Below are 19,934 nucleotides of genomic sequence, written 5' to 3' on the forward strand. Positions count from 1 at the left end.
AAAAGCTGACGTTTCAGGCCTAGACCCTTCATCATCATCTCTGATGAAGGGTCTAGGCCCGAAATGTCAGCTTTTGTGCTCCTGAGATGCTGCTTGGCCTGCTGTGTTCATCCAGCTCCACACTTGGTTATCTTGGATTCTCCAGCATCTGCAGTTCCCATTATCTCTTATCTCCTATCTCATGGATTCAAATCCCACTGGACTGAAAGCAATAACTCGCTCTTCTCTACACAGATGCTGCCTGACCTGCTGAATTTCTGTTTTTGTGTATGTTTGGACAGATTGGGAACGAGATAAAAACAATTACATTTCTGTTGTTACCAACAGAATCGGAGAACCGGAGAAAAACAGTTCACTGCTCCTAGCTCAGTCATAACATCTTTCTTATGAAATACTTAATCAAACTTTGACTTTTCTCACAAATGCATGCAAAAAATTTTGAAGAGGGAGAGGATTCACAACTATCCTGTCCAAAATGTTCTCTTCAATTAACTACAACAGATCAACAGGGCATATTGTCCACTGTTGTTTCTGGGGTGACACAAACTAAAAAGGCACCTCAATTCTCCAAAGAACAGTAATGATACTTAGTGATAATGGGAACTGAAGATGCTGGAGAATCCAAGATAATAAAATGTGAGGCTGGATGAACACAGCAGGCCCAGCTGATGAAGGGTCTAGGCCCGAAACGTCAGCTTTTGTGCTCCTGAGATGCTGCTGGGCCTGCTGTGTTCATCCAGCCTCACATTTTATTATCTTAGTAATGATACTTAGTTCAGTCAAGAGCGCAGGAGGGCATGCCAGGAATAGCACCAGCCATACCTAAAAGCAAAAGGGTGTCAAAATGGTGAAACAAGACTACTGGACTATGTGCATGTCCAACAGTGAAAGCAGCATGCAACAAACACAAAAGAAGCTACATGACAGTCAAGGTTCTGCAGTCTTGCCACATCCCGTCATCAATGGTGGATGACAATTAAATAACAAACAGGATATGGTGTCTCCACAAATATCTCTGTCCTCAACTATGGAAGGGCTCGACACATCAGTGCAAAAGATACCAGCAGTATTTGCATCTACTTCCCCGGAGTTCATACCTTCTGACACTGGGATTCATTCCACATATCAAGAAACAGCCGAAGGTACTGGATATTACAAAATCTATCAATCCTTACATCCTAGTTATATTACTCAAGGCTTCTAGTGCAGAACCAGGTGTAATTCTAGCCAAACGGTTCCAGTTCAGCCATAATACTAGCATACACCTAACAGTGTGGACAACTTCCCAAATATGTCCTGTCCATAAAAAGCAGGACAAATCCAACCTAGCCAAATTACAGGTCCATCAGTATATTCTCAAATCATAAGCAAAGTGATTGAAGGTGTCATCAACAGTGCTATCAAGTTACACTTGCAAAGGAGTAACCTGCACATTGACGCTCAGTTCGGACTCCAGCATGATCACTTAGTTCCTGATTTTCATTCAGTCTTGGTCAAAGATGGAAAAAAACTGATCACTTTCACCTCATCTCTGGAGATCGCTCATGACACAAAGGCAACATTTGAGTATGGCAGTAAGGAGTCAATGGGAATCAGGGGAAAACTCTCCAGTGGCTAGTGTCATTCCAAGCACAAAGGAAGACAGCTGCAGTTGACAAAGTTCAATCAATGCGGGATACCACCGCAAGAGTTTCTCAGAGTGCAACTATATTCAGTTGCTGTATCAATAATTTTTCTTCAAAATAAGTTCAGAAGTGGAGATGTTTGCCAAAGATTGCAATGCTCATTACCATTCATGAGGATTGGAAGCCTCAAGAGGCTGTTCAGCAGAGTGCTCTAGTTAGGACATGCAATGTTAAATTCAACTGAGTGGCCATGAGATGGCACGTATAACACATTTGCCAGACAGGTGCACTGTACTCTGCTGTGGAGTATGATAGGGCAAGTCACAAGTCATACAGTACAGAAACAGGCCCTATGGTCCAACTCATCCAGGTTTTCTAAACCGAAGTAGTGCCACTTTCCTGTACTGGTCTACATTCCTCTAAACCTTTCCTATCCATGTACTTGTTTAATGTCTTTAAAGGTTAATTGTACCCACCCCTATCATTTCCTCTGACAGCTCATTTCATATACACACCACCCTGTGTGAAAGCATTACCCCAGGTCCCTTTTAAATCTTATCTCCTCACCTTAAACAAACAGTCTAGTTTAGGGCTCAAATGCCTTGGGGAAAAGACCTTGGCTGTGCTGACATTCACAATATTGTAGCGGCAGGGCCCTACATTAATTTGACAAGCGTGATTAGTAGATCGTTTCCGATTGTGACTTGGCTGCTGTTCACTTCAAATCTTCCTGAAAGGACAGGTTCCCAAGTTGCATCATATTAACCTCTGCCTATCCATGTAGAAATGTAAATCAATTTTGATACTGTGGAGGTATACTTGATATGTTTTTGAATGCCATGGGTGGCTCAGTAGTTAGCACCGCTGCCTCACAGCCCTAGGGTCCCAGGTTAGGGTGACTGTCTGTGTAGAGTTTGCACGGGTTTCCTTCAGGTTTCCTCCCACAGTCCAAAGATGGGCAGGTTTAGGTGGACTGGCCAAACTAAATTGCCCGTAGTGTTCAGGGATGCGCAGGCTAGGTGGATCAGCCATGGGAAATGCAGGGTTTCTTGGATAGGGTGGGGGTGGGGGTGGGCATGGGGACAGTCTGGGTCTAACACTCTTTAGAACGTTAGTGGATTCAATGGGCCAAATGGCCTGCTTCCACTGTAGGGATTCTACGATTTTATATGGTGCAGCAGTCTGCGAGCTTTGTCATGTCTTTGTGAACTGTCTGGCCTAGAGTACAGCAAGATGGAGCCTTGGTAGCACAAAGGATTTGTCAGCTGAATTTTCAGGGCATGGTTCTTGGCAGATTATTTGTATTCATGATTGGCTGAGGCCAGCACTGAATCCTGTGGTAGCCTGGTGGCCTGTCTTCTCCATGCACAAGTTGGACTGATTAGTGCAAGTCTTTTTCTAACTCCACTCATAGAGTCTATTTTTACCTTGCTAACAGCCATATCCTTTTTCTCTGCTGTCATTATTGTCCCGCTACTCAATCTCCCCATTCTCCTTTCTAAATGCAATAAACCCTCCAACGTTTAATCCCTAGTCCTGACATTTCTGCACCCAAGTCTAAGTTATCACAACTTTGTTAGTTCCTTCCAATGCGTGATTGCCTTCAATTCCCATTTAATCATAGATATCTAAGTGCACTGCTGTACAAATATTTTAAATTCACTTTTAATCAAACTTTTAGACTCTATAATTATTGATTACCTTGCCATCAATGGCCTCCTTTAATTTATTCTTTTCTACATTCTACTTTTCTGTGTCTTTTTTCCGTGTTTCATTCACATATGCATGCCTCTTGCGCACAAATGAAGTGATGTATTATTTGCATTATAGCTGAAATCAACAGTGAAAATACAGAGAGCAGATGGATATTTAGAGAATACTGGCACATTATTGATGTGCAGAAATATACAGTTTTGAAATTTATATGGGTCATGCTTGCCATAACAAAATCTGTTTCATGCACAGGATATTTTTAAAAAATAAGAAACTACTCAGGTGTAGTATTGTAGCACTAAAATTCATTTGAAAATTATTTTAGACAAATTGAGTTTTAAACTTTTTGTTCCATTAAATAAATTCAATAATTACATAACAAAAGGGAACAAAATAGAGAAAGCAGTTATTAGTACTTCTGCTCAAGGGCAACCCATACAGTGGGCTAAGAACACTGTTCTTTCATTGCAAATGTCCTAACGAGATAGAAAGCCAAAGTTTAATCCTGCCGTCTGAAAACAAAGGACAAAAAAAGGAAGTGAAACATCTAGTTACCATGGTCTACATCGGTGACAACTTCAAAGTTAGATATAAGAAAGATTTTCTGCTGAGAATGAGCAGAGAGGAGTTAAATGGAAAAGCTCAATAACAAAGTTACCAATTAATTTTGGAATGACTACCCAGTGAATGACAGACCATTACTCAGAATTTGCATGCTAATTTGTGCATGCCCTGTGTTCTAAAGTTTTGGTCAATTTTGTTGGGGGCGGGGGGGAGACAATGATGCTAAATAGTATTTTGCGTCCGACTGCGGTGTATAGTTAGCATTCCACCAGGTTTGACCTTTCTGCCTCCCTCTGTCTATCCAACTCCTGATAGCTTAATTATCCTGTACTATTCACTGGGCTTCATGTCAAACTTTGGGGAACAGTAATAAAGGTGCACCAGCCCTTTTCAACGTGAGTTTGAATTCGTGTTGCTATTATTTTCTTTTAAGGTGCCTTAATTGACTTATCTTTAATCAAACCTTTACAGTAGGGACTGCCCTTGAAGCAATTTATTAATTCTAAATACTGACAGATCACCATTAAAGCTTCAGGTGAAATACAGGCCTTTGAAATTCACAAGGAGACATGTTGGTGCAAACCAGGAAACACTCTTACCTCCCTGCTTTAATCCTTTCAGTTTGCAGAGTTTGTTTCTACACGTCTTGCACTGTTTGTGCTGTGACCGAAATTGAACTACGTTATTTGAAATGAAATATTATGGAACTACAGAATATGTGCTGCACTGAATTACACTACATCCTATTCCTTTTATACGGGAGTATCACAGCCGATATAAATAACTGGTTGGATAACTGTGCTTTCATTAGAACCATGAGGTTTTCCATTGTATTACTCAGTAATGTACATCTTTGAGAATCTCAAACTGCAACATCTACGTTTCAACCACCAAAATCTACTTTGTTTGTTGTTGCAAATTCTCTCTTTTGGTGCATTATCGCTTCAGAATATCGTGCAGATAGGAATCATGCAACCAAAATCAAATGAAAATAAAGGTACCTCTAAAAATGAACAATGCAAATGCTTTTCAAATTGAATACAAAAATTCTGACGTAGTATGTCACTCCGGACCTTCAAAGCTCAAAGGCTCCCTTTCACCTATTGGAGACGAACTTCTGAAATCATTAACAGACAGACTTATGTTTTTCAAAATTAAAGTAAGGATTTCCTAGAAACAAAATGCTAAAATTTGAGCTTTAAAAATATTCTTTATTATCTGAATCAGTAAAATGCAAGCAAATTTTGCATTAGGCACTACAAATGTTTTAGCTGTCCACATGAAAGTTATCAACAGCTCTAATTTATTTAGAGAACAATGTGAGAAACACCACTATGTCTTCATTCATATGGCTGAATCTACTTCCCTCGATGACCATCTAAAATTGGTGTTTAAAATGTCAGTTACCGTTACATACTACAAGACTTACCTTTTAGTCGTTCCAGCAGATCAACCTGTCCAGCAGAAGCCAGAGCCAAAGCCTCGTCTTCAATGCTACCCTGCAGTTGCTTCAGGACCTCCTGCAGCACGAAGTGAAGCAGAATCAGAATGGCTGTAATCATACTGAAATCGAACTTACAAGTCAGGCTGCACTACAACCTTCAACTGAGCAGAATTAACTTGCACCAAGTGCATCACAAGATGATTTTTTGGGTCAATGTTTCTTATTCTATTTTATAAGTGAGACAACCAAAGTTAATTTCTGACCCAAATATTTAAATATTTGCAATTACTTTGCACTTGAACTTGACAATTTACCTTCCTGGAATGCTTTGTATGCTCCAAATTTGTCCATAAACTACATACAAGTCTTGAATTGGTTAAGGATTCTGCCGTGCCACGTTTCCATTCCCCCTGGCAAGGTGCACAACCATATCTAAAATTACTTGTCATTGCCACAAGGTACTGAACTCTATGAAGTGAAAGAAAATGTTTCAATCAAATCTCGACAAAGGCCCACACTCAAGTAGCATACAGTATGCAACTGAGCCGATGTATATTACACCTGGATTGATTTATTGATTTATATTTATTAGAAATTAGAGGTACAGCTCTAAAGAGGAATTCAAATCAATTCCTAATTCAGCTTATGCTGTATTACAAACAGTTGATTAGTGATGCTAAACATTGCAAAAATCTAACATTTTGGGTTTCTTTTTCTTGAGCAAAACTTTCGAGTTTGCCCAAGTTGTTTTTCCATCACATTTGGGCGTTGCTAGCTAGACTTGGAATTGTTGCCCATCCCTAACTGTGGTTGAAGTTGCTGCTGAACTACCTTCTGAAACGGTGGTCAGTCCACATGGTGTAGGTGAGCAGTGCTGTTAACTACAATGTTCCCAGGTTTCTGACAGTGACAGGGATGTAAAAACAATTTTGCCCTAAATCAGGACATGCGGCGTGGATCGGAACTTGTGGTCGATGCTTTGCTTGTGCATGTGATAGCCCTTGTCCTTCTAGGTGGCAGTGGCTGAGGGCTTGGAAAATGCTGCCAAAGGAGCCATGGTGAGTTTCTGCTGAGTATCTTGAAAAGATTGCAGAGCACAATATACTTAAGGATCTCAGTGTCCTCCTGCATGGTTCACAAAAAGACAGTATGCAAGTACAGCAGGAATTACGAAGTTTAATAGATTATCATTTATTGCAAGTGGGATTGTAAACACAAGTAAGAAGGCTTCAGTTAAGTATGGCCATTGGTGGTACTGTTATAATATTGGTCTCCATATCTAATGATGGTTGTAAATATGATCAAAGCAGTGCAGAGAAAGTTTATTGGGGTGGCACGATGGCTCGGTGGTTAGCACTGCAGCCTCTCAATACCAGGGACCCGGGTTCGATTCCAACCTCGGGCGACTGTCTGTGTGGAGTTTGCACATTCTCTCCGTGTCTGCGGGGGTTTCCTCCGGGTGCTCCGGTTTCCTCTCACAGTCCAAAGATGTGCAGGCTAGGTGGATCAGCCATGCTAAATGCCCGTAGTGTTCAGGGGTGTGTGGGTTATAGGGGGATGGGTGGGGGTGGGATGCTTCAAGGGGCGGTGTGGACTTGCTGGGCCAGAGGGCCTGTTTCCACACTAGAGGGAATCTAATCTAATACCTGAAATCAGCAAATTGACTTACAAGGAAAGTTAGATAGGCTAGGCTTGTATCTGTTGAAGTTCAGAAGAATAGAAAGGGACTTCATTGAAACATGTAAGATCCTGAGGATTCTTGATAGGGGATGCGCAGAAAAGAGGTTTCCTTTGATGTGGTAATCCAGATAATCCATAAAAAGTCAGTATTCAAACATAAGGAATTGCCAATTAAAGACAGGGGAGGAGAATTTTTTTTTCAAGAGGGTAGCAAATCTTTGGAACTTTGTTCCTCAAAAGCTGATGGAAGCAAAGTCTTTGAATTATTTTTCAGGACCAAGGTAAACAGATTCTTCATAAGCAAAAGATGAAAGGTTATCAGAGGGTAGGCAGAAATGTAAAATCATCAGATCAGCAGTAATTTTACTGAAGAGTGTAACAGCCTTGAGGGATAGAGTGGACTCTACCTCTACTCCCAGTTGGTTCATATATACAGATTGCACACTGTGGTTCCACAGCACTAATCAAGCAAGCAGGTTTGGCCTGGATGTTGTTGAGCTTTCACTGTTGTTGCAGCCATACCCATTCACAAAAGTGGGAAATATTTCATCACACTCCTCACTTATGCCTTGTAGCTAGCAGACAGGATTTGGTGGATCAGGAGGCCACAATTACATAATTTTGGAGAAGGAGTTTTGATTAGAAGACCAGCTACTGTAACTTTACTACCTAATACTAAAACTATTAACACTGCTACTTTTGGAAAAAAATAACATTAAATGAAGCTTAAGTGAAGAATAGAACTTTATTCTACGTAGATTTAGCTTGAAGGATAAGTTCATTGTAATTTTTAAAGTAAAATAGTACTCCTAGGCTTGAATGTTTCCTGCCAAATTCCATTGTTCTATGTTCATCATTGTCTCCTGGATCCTGTGTTAAGGAGTTTCATCCACATCATTGGGAAAGTGAAAGGCAAAGCCATTACGTCAGTGGACAGAGCTCTTAATGAAAGTACAAGTTTTCTTTTTCTATTAAATACTTACAGTAGAAGGGCAAAAAAAAGACTGGCCTCGTCAGTGACATATTCACTCCAAAATCAATACTTAATGGTAGGTAAATGTTACATTTTGTCATTTGTGGAATCTTTTCATTCCATTCTGTCTTCAATCTCTCTCTGCTGTGCCCAAAACATTTAAATGAATTGGATCATTAAAGTTCATTGTTCTTTTCACTAATGACTGAGTAGGTAGGGAATAACTTTTTCCTCAAACAATGGAATCAAGAGCCAGAGGGAAATGACCTGGAAGTTAATTGACAAAACGTTCAAGGTGAATAGAAGAGGAGGAGATGGGTATCTTGTTGAAAAGAGGTAAAAATGTCCTTAGGTATGGGAAAAAGAACAAGCAATTGGTACTATTGAACAACTAGCACAATGCAGATTTGACAGACTTAAGCTGCCACTTTCTGTGCTGTTCATTCAACGAATTTGTCCAGCCATCTGCTAACTTGAAGATGTTTTATTATTTTAAGTTATCTTGTGTTTAGTGCAGATCACCTTGGTAAAAGGCCAGTGCCAGCATGATCACCAATGCTGCTTGCTCATGAACAGTTGCATTTTACAGGCAGAACAAAGAGCTGTGTACTCACAGCTGTGCCTGCAATATTATGAACTGGCACATGCGCTATTTTGGCTAGATCAACAGATTCCAGCATAATTTCAATTAACTAATTCAAAGGGAAAATCATCAAAATTTTTCAAAAGTAAGTTCATAGAATCCCTACAGTGTGCCAGCAGACCATTCGGCCCATGGAGTTCATGCAGACCCCCTGAAGAGTATCCCACCCAGGCCTACCCCTCCACCCTGTAACTCTGCATTTCCCACGGTTAATCCACCTAGCATGCACTTCTTGGTGTACATATAACAGTATATATTGTGTAAACGAGGGGTAAGCCATTCAGGCCTGAGATGAGGAAAAATTTCTTCACTCAGAGTTGTGAACTTGTGGAATTCTCTACCATAGAAAGCTGTTGGGGCCAGTTTGTTGGATGCACTCAAGAGGGAGCTGCAAGGGGGCCTTCGGTGTGGAGAGAAAGTGGAAGTGGGATACTGAAATGGCATGATCAGCTATGATCATATCGGATGGTGGTACAAGTTCAAAGGGCCAAACAGCCTACTCCTGCACCTATTTTCTGCATTTCTATATAAAACAGTTTTAGAAGTCCACAAGCACATTTTTATGGGCTAACTACAGTGGAGCTCTATAGGCTCTTTTCAGTATGAAAATAACTAACTAAAATAAACATTCTTTTGATACATTTTTACTTCATTGCTTGTTTTTAAAAGAAGGAAGCACAAAAAGTTAAGTTTAAAAAGGATTTTACATAATTTAATAACCTGAATTTGACAGTCCACAATTTAAGCATTGGAAGAAAAATACATGCAGTGAAAAGTGTCCAAATTAATATAAATTTAGTTAAAAGACACTCCTGTCTGGGTCTTTTCTACCTAGAAATTTCTGCAAAGTTGCTTCCTATGCATACAGTCAGAATACAACAGCTTTGAAAGAGGCCCTTCAGTCTCTGTATTTGTGCCAGTCATCAAGCACTGATCTACTCTCATTTCATTTCCCAGCACTTACCCCTAAGTCTAATAATCTTTGGTGTTTCAAGTATCATCCAACTACTACTTAAATGCTGTGATGGCCCCTACCTCTATCAGCTCTTCAGGCAATGCATTCTAGAAACCTAGCAGCACTTGGCTGGAAAACATTTAATCAATTCTCTTCTAAATCTCACCCTATTTAGATTAAGTCTGTGTGTCTTGGCTACTGGCTCCTTCACTAAAGAGAAAAGTTTCTTCCTTTTCACCCGACACCCCTCAAAGTTTTGTACATCTCAGACAGGTCTCTCTCAGCATTCATGACTCCCAGGAAACCAATTCCTGCCTATTTAGCCTCTCAATAGCTGTAAAGTTCCAGCCATGGGAACATCATTATCTCTCCAGTGCAATATACGTCAATTGCCTTTTCATAATTTCACAATGGAGTACATTTGGTTCAAAGAAGAGTACAGGATAACATACCAGGAATAGGACCATACATATCCGAAAATGAGGTACGACCTGAAGCAGCTACAATGCAAGACAACTTTCATGGTAATGAGCAGACTGAGCAAGTGACTGACAGATCTAATTGATCAGACAACCTGAGGAACAGATCTAAGTTCTACAGTACCCCTACATCCAGTTGTGAGTGGTAGGAGAAAATTAAACTAACTGAAAGAAGTTTCTATAAATATCCCTCTCCTCTCTGACTGGTAAGCCTAGCATATCAGTATACAAAACAAAGTTGATCCATTTGTAACAATCTACAGCTGGAAGTGTGAATTAGATGATCCATCTTAGCTTTTGGTGTCCCCAGCATCTTAGTCTTCAGTCAATTAAATTAATTTTACACAATATCATAAAACAATTGAGGTTACCGGATAATGCAAAATCCATGGACCCTGACATCATTCTGGCAATAATGTTGAAGACATGCTCCAGAACAGCCACATCCTTAGCCAAATCATCCTGGTAGATACAACAATGGAATTTGCCTGGTGAAATGGTCTTATCCACAAAAACAGGATAAATCTGAACAAGTCACCACATCAATGGATTCCTCATGATCATCAAAGTGATTAAAAGTTGTCATTTTCAGCTATTAAGGGCAATTACACAAACATAAGTTCTTCACTGACTCAGCTTAGATTCTACCAAAGCCATTCAGCACCCGACTTCATTTCAGCCTTGCTCCAAACAAGAAACAATGCAGGTGGTGATGTGAACGGGCCTGCCCACATTGTTAATGCATTTGGTCGAGTGTGGCATTGAGGAGCTCAACTGAAAGTGAAGCAAATAGGAATCAGGGAAAATTCTCAACTGGTTGGAGATAATACTCACTGCTAATACAAAGGAAAATGATCACAGATTTTGAGGTCAGTAATCTCAGTCCCAGTATTATTAATAACATAAAGTAACATCAGCAGGAACAGCTATTCAGCCCTCAAGCTTGCCTCACCATTCAACAAGATTATGCTCAATCTCTTCCAGGCCTCAACTTCTCTCGTCAGCTCCTTTGCCCTCAACTCCCAGATATTTTAAAAATCTAACACTAAACACTTTCAGTGATCTAGTCTCTACAACTTTCTAGGGTATAGAATTCCAGGTAATAACTAACTTTTCTCAGGCAGAGGAAATTCTGTCACAACTCAGATTTACAGGTTACCCTATCCTGTAAATACAGCCCCTAGTTTGAGATTTCCCATCAGTGGAAACATCATCTTAACATCTACTCTGTCAAGCCCCCTCAGAATCTTTCATGTTCGCCTTTACATGGAGAGGTTGAATAGATTAGGATTATTTTCATTAGAAAGACGGAGATTGAGGGGGGACCTGATTGAGGTCTACAAAATCATGAGGGGTATAGACAGGGTGGAGAGCAAAAAGCTTCCCCCCCCCGCAGAGTGGGGGACTCAATTACTAGGGGTCATGAGCTCAAAGTCAGAGGAGGAAAGTTTAAGGGGATATGCATGGAAAGTTCTTTACACAGAGGGTGGTGGGCGCCTGGAACGCGTTGCCAGCGGAGGTGGTAGACGCAGACACGTTAGCGTCTTTTAAGATATATTTGGACAGGTACATGGATGGGCAGGGAGCAAATGGACACAGACCGTTAGAAAATAGATGACAGGTTAGACAGTGGATCTTGATCGGCGCAGGCTTGGAGGGCCGAAGGGCCTGTTCCTGTGTTGTAGATTTCTTCGTTTCTTTGTTTGTTACATTAGTACAATCAACCACATATTTGGTAAATGCTTTGCAGAACACCTCACCCTGTCCAAAGGAATGACCCTGGTAGCCCAGTTGTTTGCCATTTCAGTAATCCACCTTACTGTCATGCCAACACTTCTATCCTGAGCCTGTTGCAATGTTTCAATAAAGCACAATGCAAACTCAAGTGGCAACACCTCATTTTCCACTTCGATGCTTGACAGCCTTGAGCTCTAAACATTAAATTCTACAGCGTCAGAAATTAACCACATGATGCTGATCCTCAGTTTTCTTATTTGGCATTCTCTCTCCCCCTCTCCCACAGCCTTGTCTTGTTTGTAATAGAAACCGAAATTGCTAGAGAAACCCAGCAGGTATGCCAGCATCTGTGGTAAGAAAGCAGAATTAATTTGTTTGGTGACTCTTCACCTGAATTGGGGGCAGATCCACTATCAGGACAGTTCTGAAGAACTGGACTCAAAATGTTAACTCTGTTTTCTACTCACAGGCGCAGCCAGCCCTGCTAAGTTTCTTTTAATTCTACCATCTGCCATGGCAGGATTCAAATCCAGGTTCCCAAAGCATTACTTAGGTCACTTTTAATAGTCTGGTGATAATACCGCAAAGCCATCACCTCCCCTTTTGTATCTTTTCCTCTTTTGCCCACAAAAACAATCCCTTTGTCTTTTGCACTGGGCACCTCTACCATCTCATCTTTGCTCCTCCTCCTCCTCAACACCTTTCAGTTCAAAAGAGTAATACTGGGTTCAACAGGTTAACAGCTTCTCTCTCCACAGATGCTGCCAGACCTACTGAGTTTCTCTAGGGTTTCCTGTATTTGTTCCGCTCAAACTCTTGTATGTTCCAATAAAATTTACCCCTCAATCTTCTCAGTGAGCGTGAATCTAGGATAGTGTGTTGCTTTCCAGCTGCTAGGATTAAGGATGTGTAGGGGTGACCTATACCTGGCCATTCAATGTGACTTGTACCTGAACACGCTAATTGGTTCATGCCTGCTGACAAGATGGCAAACTGAAGCTAAGCAAAACTAAGCAGCCTGCTCACACAGTAAAACACAATGCTACCTTTGAACAGAACTGCTAGAAGGTCGGCAAAAGTAGGAGGTATGTTCCCATCTGAGACAGTTCTGAAGAAAGGAGGCCTTAGAACAGATAAATGACCCCTAGCCTTACTAATGAAAGATGATTGTCCCAGTAATTGAATAACATCAGGTGCTAGATGAAGCCCCTAAGCAGCTGCAAGGACAATAGCTAAAGCTATTTCATAGTAAATAGTTGCTTCTTTGAAGATATCTGCAATATCAAATTGTTTCCAATTAAAAATGCCTTGTTGATAGAAATTGTTTTCAATACATAACCAGAATACAATACCAGCCTTAAAAAAAATTTAAGCTTAGATGTGAAGGTTAGCTAGCCATAAGAGATGCCTTCTCTTTTGCCTTGAACAAGACAGCATTTTGTAAATTAAGAGTTGTGAGCAATCTAACAGTAGAAGTGGCTGTATAACATTATATTTTACAATTAACTTTATAACAGAAGTTAATCTTACAGCAACTAGTTAAAACTAACTGACCTTTTATTTTTACACTATGTAATTGGGACAAAGGGAAAATAAAAGGACTAACTGAATGTGATTAAAAAAAAGCACTAAAATACATGGGTAATGGAATTCAAGCTATCCTTACAGATAGGCAAGCCTGAGAAAGACCCGAAAGAGTATAGCCATTAAAAGTTTGGAATACAAATGAATAGGATGCAGAGAAAGAACCCAAGGCCTAGCGATTACAATGTCTAGCTAATACCATAAGTTCATGGGAATCTGGGGCTGTCCATAGAAGTGCCCATCATTGATTAGATGTCTAACAGGACTGGGTGTTTGGATTAGGGGGAAGGACAGCGAATATGCTGCATTTGATTATTGTAACCCAAAATGTATAAAAGTGCTGTTTTTTTTTTGTAAAACCAGAGAGTGTGTCATTGATCGATCTTCCGAAGCCAGATTCAGGGAAGATCCTTTGACCCCTCTCCCTGCATAGAGGGGTTTCTGCTTGAATAAACGTCTTCTACTTGGCCTGAATCCTGCCTGCCTCTTGACTTTTGTCCCCGGTCAGGAAAAACACTCCTACATGATGTCTCAAAACATTTGATGCATCTTGTTAAAACAGAGTGAGAAATTGGATGTTATTGTACATTGGTAGGAATGCGACAGTTAAAGAAAAGACTAAGGCTTCACAGTCTGAATATAAGAGGTTAGGGAGAAGATTTAAAAAAACCACAAAGTAATAATGTCTGGTTTTACTCCCAATGCCAAGCTTGAACGAGGGAAAGAATAAAAGGATAGAGGAGAGAAATCGATGGCTGAAGAGAAGGTGTAATGTGCTGGGATTCAGGTCCTCAGATCACTGGGATCTCTTCTGGGGAAAAGACCTGCTCAAAAAGGATGGAAAGGACCAATATCTCAGCAGGAAGATTTGCTAATTCTATTAAAGAAGACTATAAACTATTAGCGAGCCGGGGGTGGGGGATCCTGTGTGGCAGAATAAATAGAAAGGTAGATAGATGAGGATGGTTTTGAATCTGAAAAGAAATAGCTAATTAGAAAAGCCAGACAAGAGCAAGTCAGGGAACAAAGTAACTCTGAAGAATTAAACCGTATTAATTTCAATGCAAGGGGTCTTATCAGGTAAGGCTGATGAACTCAGGGCATGTTGGGAAAATGGGATCGGGATGTCGCAGCTATTGCAGAACTAGTTGAGGGACGGGCAGAACTAAAATGTCAAATGTTACAGGTTTCAAATGCTATGGGGAGGACAGAAAAAGCAGCGAGAGAGGAGGGGGAGTGATTTTTCATTAAGGAAAACATACTACTGTAACTAGAGAAGATATCTCTGGAAAAAAAAAATCGCCAGATGAAAATACATGGGTTGAAATTAGAAATATAAAAAGCAATGGTCACTTCGATGGGACTGTACTTCAGACCCCACAATAGTCAGAGGGAAGTTGAAGAAAAACATGCAGAGATCTCAGGTGTATGTAAGAATAAGGTTGTAATAGTGTGTGATTTTAATTTTCCAAACATTGACTGGGTCTACCATACTGTTAAAGGTTGAGATAGTGAAGACTTTGTTAAATGTTTTCAAGAAAATTTTCTTCATCAATATACAAATGTTCCTACTAGAGAAGGAGCTAAACTTGACCTTCTCTTGGGTAATAAGACAGGGCAAGTGAATGAAGTGATAGTAGGGTCTAGTGATCATAATTCTATTTGTTTTGAGCCAGACTTGTAGAATCCCTGCAGTATGAACACAGACCATTCAGCCCGAGGCCACACCGACCCTCTGAAGAGCATCTCACACCCCCCGCTCCCGACCCTATACTTAAAACCCTGCACTTCCCATTGCTAATCCACCCAGCCAGCACATCCCTGGACTCAATATGGGCAAGTTGAAATGGCCAGTCCACCTAAACTGCACGTTTGAATTGTGGGAGAAAACTGGAGCACCCAGAGGAAACCCACACAGACATGGGGAGAAATTGCAAACGGCGTACAGTCACCCAAGACTGGAATCAAACCCAGGTCTCTGGCACTGTGAGGCACTGGGTAGCCACCCAGATAGTTACGGAAAAAGATAAGACACCCATAAAAATTAAGATTTTTAAATTGGAGCAAGGCAAATTTTAATGGTTTGACTTAAGAGCTTTCAAATATCAATTGCAGTAGACTGTTCATAAGTAAAGGGACATCTGATAAGTGGAAGGCCTTCAAAAGTGTGGTGATGAGAGTTCAGGGAAGGCTGATAGGATTAGAGAACAATAGAAGAATAAAGTTATTGACGCTCTATTCAAGAATTTTTAAAAAATCATGTATTAGATATAGGCAACCTGGTTTAAATGAAGCTCATCTACAGAGTAAAGAGTATTCGAACATTCTTAAGGAGGACATCAGGAATATATAAAGAGAGAAAATGAGATATCCTTGCCTGGACGAGAGCAGCGTCAACACTCAAGAAGCTTGACACCATCCAGGACAAAGCAGCCCGCTTGATTGGTACTACATCCATAAACAACCAATCCCTCCACCACTGACGCTCATAGCAGCAGTGCATACTATCTACAGATGTGTTGCAGAAATTCAAAGATCTGTAAGACAGCACATTCCAAACTCAATCATTTTCACCCAGATGGACAAAAGGCAGCAGTTATATAGGAATGCCACCACCTTCAAGTTCCCCTCTAAGCCACTCACCATCCTGACTTGGAAATACATGGCCATTCCATCACTGTCGCTGGATCAAAATCCTGGAATTCGCTCCCTGATAGCATTGTGGGTCAACCCTAGGCAGGTGGACTGCAGCGGTTCAAGAAAGCAGTTCACCACTATCTTCTCAAGGGTGACTAGGGATGGACAAGAAATGCTGGCTGAACAGTGACACCCACATCCCACAAAACTAATAAATGAAAATAAAGGTTAAGGATAATCCAAAGAGGTTCTACAAGGATATTAAGAGCAAGAGCACAATAAGGGGAAGAATTGGGGTCCTTAAGGATCAAAGAGGTCTTCTTTGTGTTGAACCTGAACAAGATGGGTGAGATAATAAATGAATATTTCACATACGTTTTTACCATGGAGAGGAATGGAGGTACAGAACTCGGAAATAAATATTGACATTATGTAAACGGTTCACACTACAGAAGAGGAAGTGCTAGAGGTCTTAGAAAATAAAAGGTGGATAAATCGCCTGGGCCTAATCTAGGTTATTTCAGGACTTTGTGGGAAGTTAGACAGGAAATTGTGGGCCCCTTGCAGAGATATTTGTATCATCTATAGCTATAGGTGAGGTGCCGGATGACTGAAGAGTGGCTAACGTCGTGCCTTTGCTTAAGGATTGATGTAAGGAGAAGCCTGGAAACTAAAGACATGACAGCCTGACTTCAGTTGTGGGTAAGGTGTTGGAAATGATTCTGAAAGATTAAATTTATACACTTTTGGAGAGGCAAGGAATGATTTAGGGTAGTCAGCATGGCTTTGTGGGGGAGAAATTGTGTCTCTCAAACTTGATTGAGTTTTTTTTGGAGAATAGAGAACAGTACCTATTCCCCTAACTATACTATCTAGATTACTACATTTCTCTTTTCTCCCCCAGCTTCAATGATGATCTGGACCATGGTGCTGTGGTAAGCGCACTCAGGAAGAAACCAACTGAAGGGGTTCTCAGCCACCAGTTTTTATCTTTTGCATTCACTATTCTCCTGATACAGATTACTATTCTCTTTATGAACCTGCCGACCTGCCGTCTGACTTATTTTGAGAAGTTGCTAATTCGGTGCACTGTCTCTTACTATTTCAGAGGTTCCTTCTCTCACTTGCTTAGTCTGCTGATGCTGATTCCATTCATGCTAGTGCAAGAGATTGTCAGATTAGTGTCTAGGACCTTCAGCTGCTTCATCAACAATATTTCCTCTATCAATGATATTTCCTCTACCAATGCCAAAAGTGGACAAGTTCACCAATGACTTCATTACGTGCAGTACCATTCATGTAGTGCTTTAGAATCCGAGCGGTCATGTCCAGGCAAAGCAAGACCTGGGCAACATTCAGGCCTAAGCTAATACGCGGCAAGTAACATCTGCACCTCGAGTACTGACAATACCCACTTCTAATAAGAGAATCAAACCATTGTTGAATCTTCTTCTATCACTCTTCTGGGCAGTACTATTGGCCAGAAACTTAACTGAACTAATCATATTGTGGTGACAACAGCATGTCAGGGGCTAAGAATTCTTCAGCAATTAACTCTGCGAGTAATTCTTCAAAGCATATCTACCATTACAAAGCACAAGTCAGAAGTTTGATGGAATATCCTCCATTTGCCAGAGTATAGCTCCAAACACACTCAAGAAACTCAACACTATCCATGACAAAGCCACCCATTTGATTGGCACTCCATCCAGTACTTTCAACGTTCACTTCCTCAAACACTAAGGCAAAGTGCCAACAAATATACTAGCTACGGGTTGCCCTGAAAAAAAATGCACCAAGGCTCTTTAAACGGCACTTTTCAAACCCAAGACTGCCACCACCTCAAAGAACAAAGCAAGCATAACGGCTCTAGTAGCACAATGGTTCTTGCAGTCCCTACCTCTAGTCCACGTGGTCCAGGTTCAAGTCCCAATTGGTTCAGAGGTGTGTAATAACATCTCTGAACAGGTTGATTAAAAATATTTACAAGAGAACACCACCATTTACAAAGTCTCCCTCAAACCACACAATAGCCTGACTTGGAACTATTTTACTACTCCTTGACAATCACTAGGTCAAAATCCTTGAGCTCCAATGCTGTGACGTACCTATGCCATACGTACTTGAGCAATTCACCACAGTCTTCTCAAGGGCAGTTATGATTAGGGAAGCAATGATTACAAAAATCAACAACGTCCATGTCCCATGAATGGATAAAACAAATTATTTTGTTAGGAAACAGACTAATATACTGTAGTCAGCAAATTTCAAAAGAGCTTTTTCCTTATAATTTGCAATTAAGAACAAAGAAGAAATTATGACCTCCACACTGATCTTTAATCTGCCCTTTACTGAAGTGGTATGTTGTTCAGTAAAATCCCTTTTCATGGGTTACACAATGAAATGCAATGCTCCAAACAGTGGGGAGTTACAAATCTTGTAGCCACATTCCTCCTGCCAATTCCAATTTTAGTCAGAAATTCAAGGGTTGAGCAGAGCAGAAATCTTCACTCAGGATCAAAAAAATGGAAATTCAACTCAACTACTGCCATTACTACATCTTGAAGTGAAAGAAATACATACAGGGCTTAAGAGAAATCTTGCAGATTTGCTGCCTGGCCTATATATACACAAGATACACAACAGCATGTTATTTGTTGGTGAGAGGCATGGGTACAGGGTTAGGGATAAGGGACAACTAATTTTTTTTTAATAAAGTGATGTGGAATAACAAAAGAAATCACCAATTAAAAATCCAGAAACTACAGGTTTATTTCCTACCTGTTTTGTATTCCATATTGCTCAGTTTAAAATTATTTTAGAGGTGGTAAAAACCTGCAGTACATATCAAGTTGACATTTTTCCTGTACTTGTTCATTAGCACAAATGTAAAACAAAACAATTGCTGAAACCATAGAGACCGAATATTCTGACATCACAAATAACTGAAACCATAGTGATAGAATTCAAATGTATTTTTAAAAGTTGAATTAACCCGAGGGAACTACAAAATAGAAAAGATTAAACCAAGGCAAATTAAGAAGTAACAATTAGCTTCCACCTACGTTTAAAAGCTGACAATTTTAAGATGACAACAGATTTAATTCTCTGATTTTTGGGGAATAATGAGTTATTTATTGTCAGGCACTCCACAACGAAGCCTGATTTTACCAGAGTATAAGCTGCCCAGAATGATATATTAAATCATACCATTATTACAACTGTGCGCAAATTGTAAGCTCATACATAATCATTTAACAATAATAATCAATTTTAAAAGTCTGATTTAATAAATCTCTACGTGTAACATGGTGGGAATTCCATGGAAATTTAATTCCTTTTTTTAGAAATTTTGTGATAGGAATGTTTACCATTTTGTTGTGGAATTTATGCTTTGGTCTCAATTTGCAAACTGGACTTAAATTGAACTAATTTTAAGAACAGAATATTTTCTCCAACTTCCGGTGCAAACCGGCAAATTCTTAGGACTTTTCTTCTTTCCTCACATTAAATAATATCGTCTTTACCAGTGGTAACCTGTTGCAGTTTTATCAATCACCTGAAAATAGGCTTATATTAAAAAGTAAGCATTTTTAAAAGGAGCTATGTCTACCAACTAACTATTCAGATTTTAAATAACTGAAAATTACTCTAGGAAAATCTACAGAGCCATTCACTAGTTTTAGTGGTCTACAAGTGTCAGTTTTAGTACATTCAGTACTTTAACATGCAAAAGGTTTTAAACTAGTATCAGTACCAGTGCACCTAAAAGAAAAGTACCATTTTAAGAATTTCATTAAAAACTCATCAATGGATGCAGCAAGTGAAATATCGCTACAATGATTAATGTGATCTGCAGGCTCAGATGTTCTACATCTGCAGACACATCTGTTCCACTTG

At 40.1% G+C, this 19,934-nt stretch overlaps 1 protein-coding gene across 5 annotated transcripts in view; it reads right to left on the bottom strand.

The window, feature by feature from the left end:
• apc (APC regulator of WNT signaling pathway) overlaps window positions 1–19,934 on the bottom strand; it is a 177,809-nt gene that overhangs the window by 53,624 nt on the left and 104,251 nt on the right. For 3 of the 5 annotated variants that reach the window (XM_048526851.2, XM_048526850.2, XM_059644691.1), the window contains exon 3: window positions 5,332–5,422. The exons of 1 other annotated variant lie outside the window; for it this stretch is intronic. In XM_048526851.2, the coding sequence (XP_048382808.1) occupies window positions 5,332–5,422 (91 nt within the window). Of the gene's footprint in view, window positions 1–3,326; window positions 3,454–5,331; window positions 5,423–19,934 lie in introns of those variants that run through there. One more of the 5 variants, XM_048526854.2, reaches the window with a different exon arrangement.

This window comes from Stegostoma tigrinum, chromosome 3 (genome assembly GCF_030684315.1).
Source record: "Stegostoma tigrinum isolate sSteTig4 chromosome 3, sSteTig4.hap1, whole genome shotgun sequence".
NCBI classification, from domain to species: domain Eukaryota; kingdom Metazoa; phylum Chordata; class Chondrichthyes; order Orectolobiformes; family Stegostomatidae; genus Stegostoma; species Stegostoma tigrinum.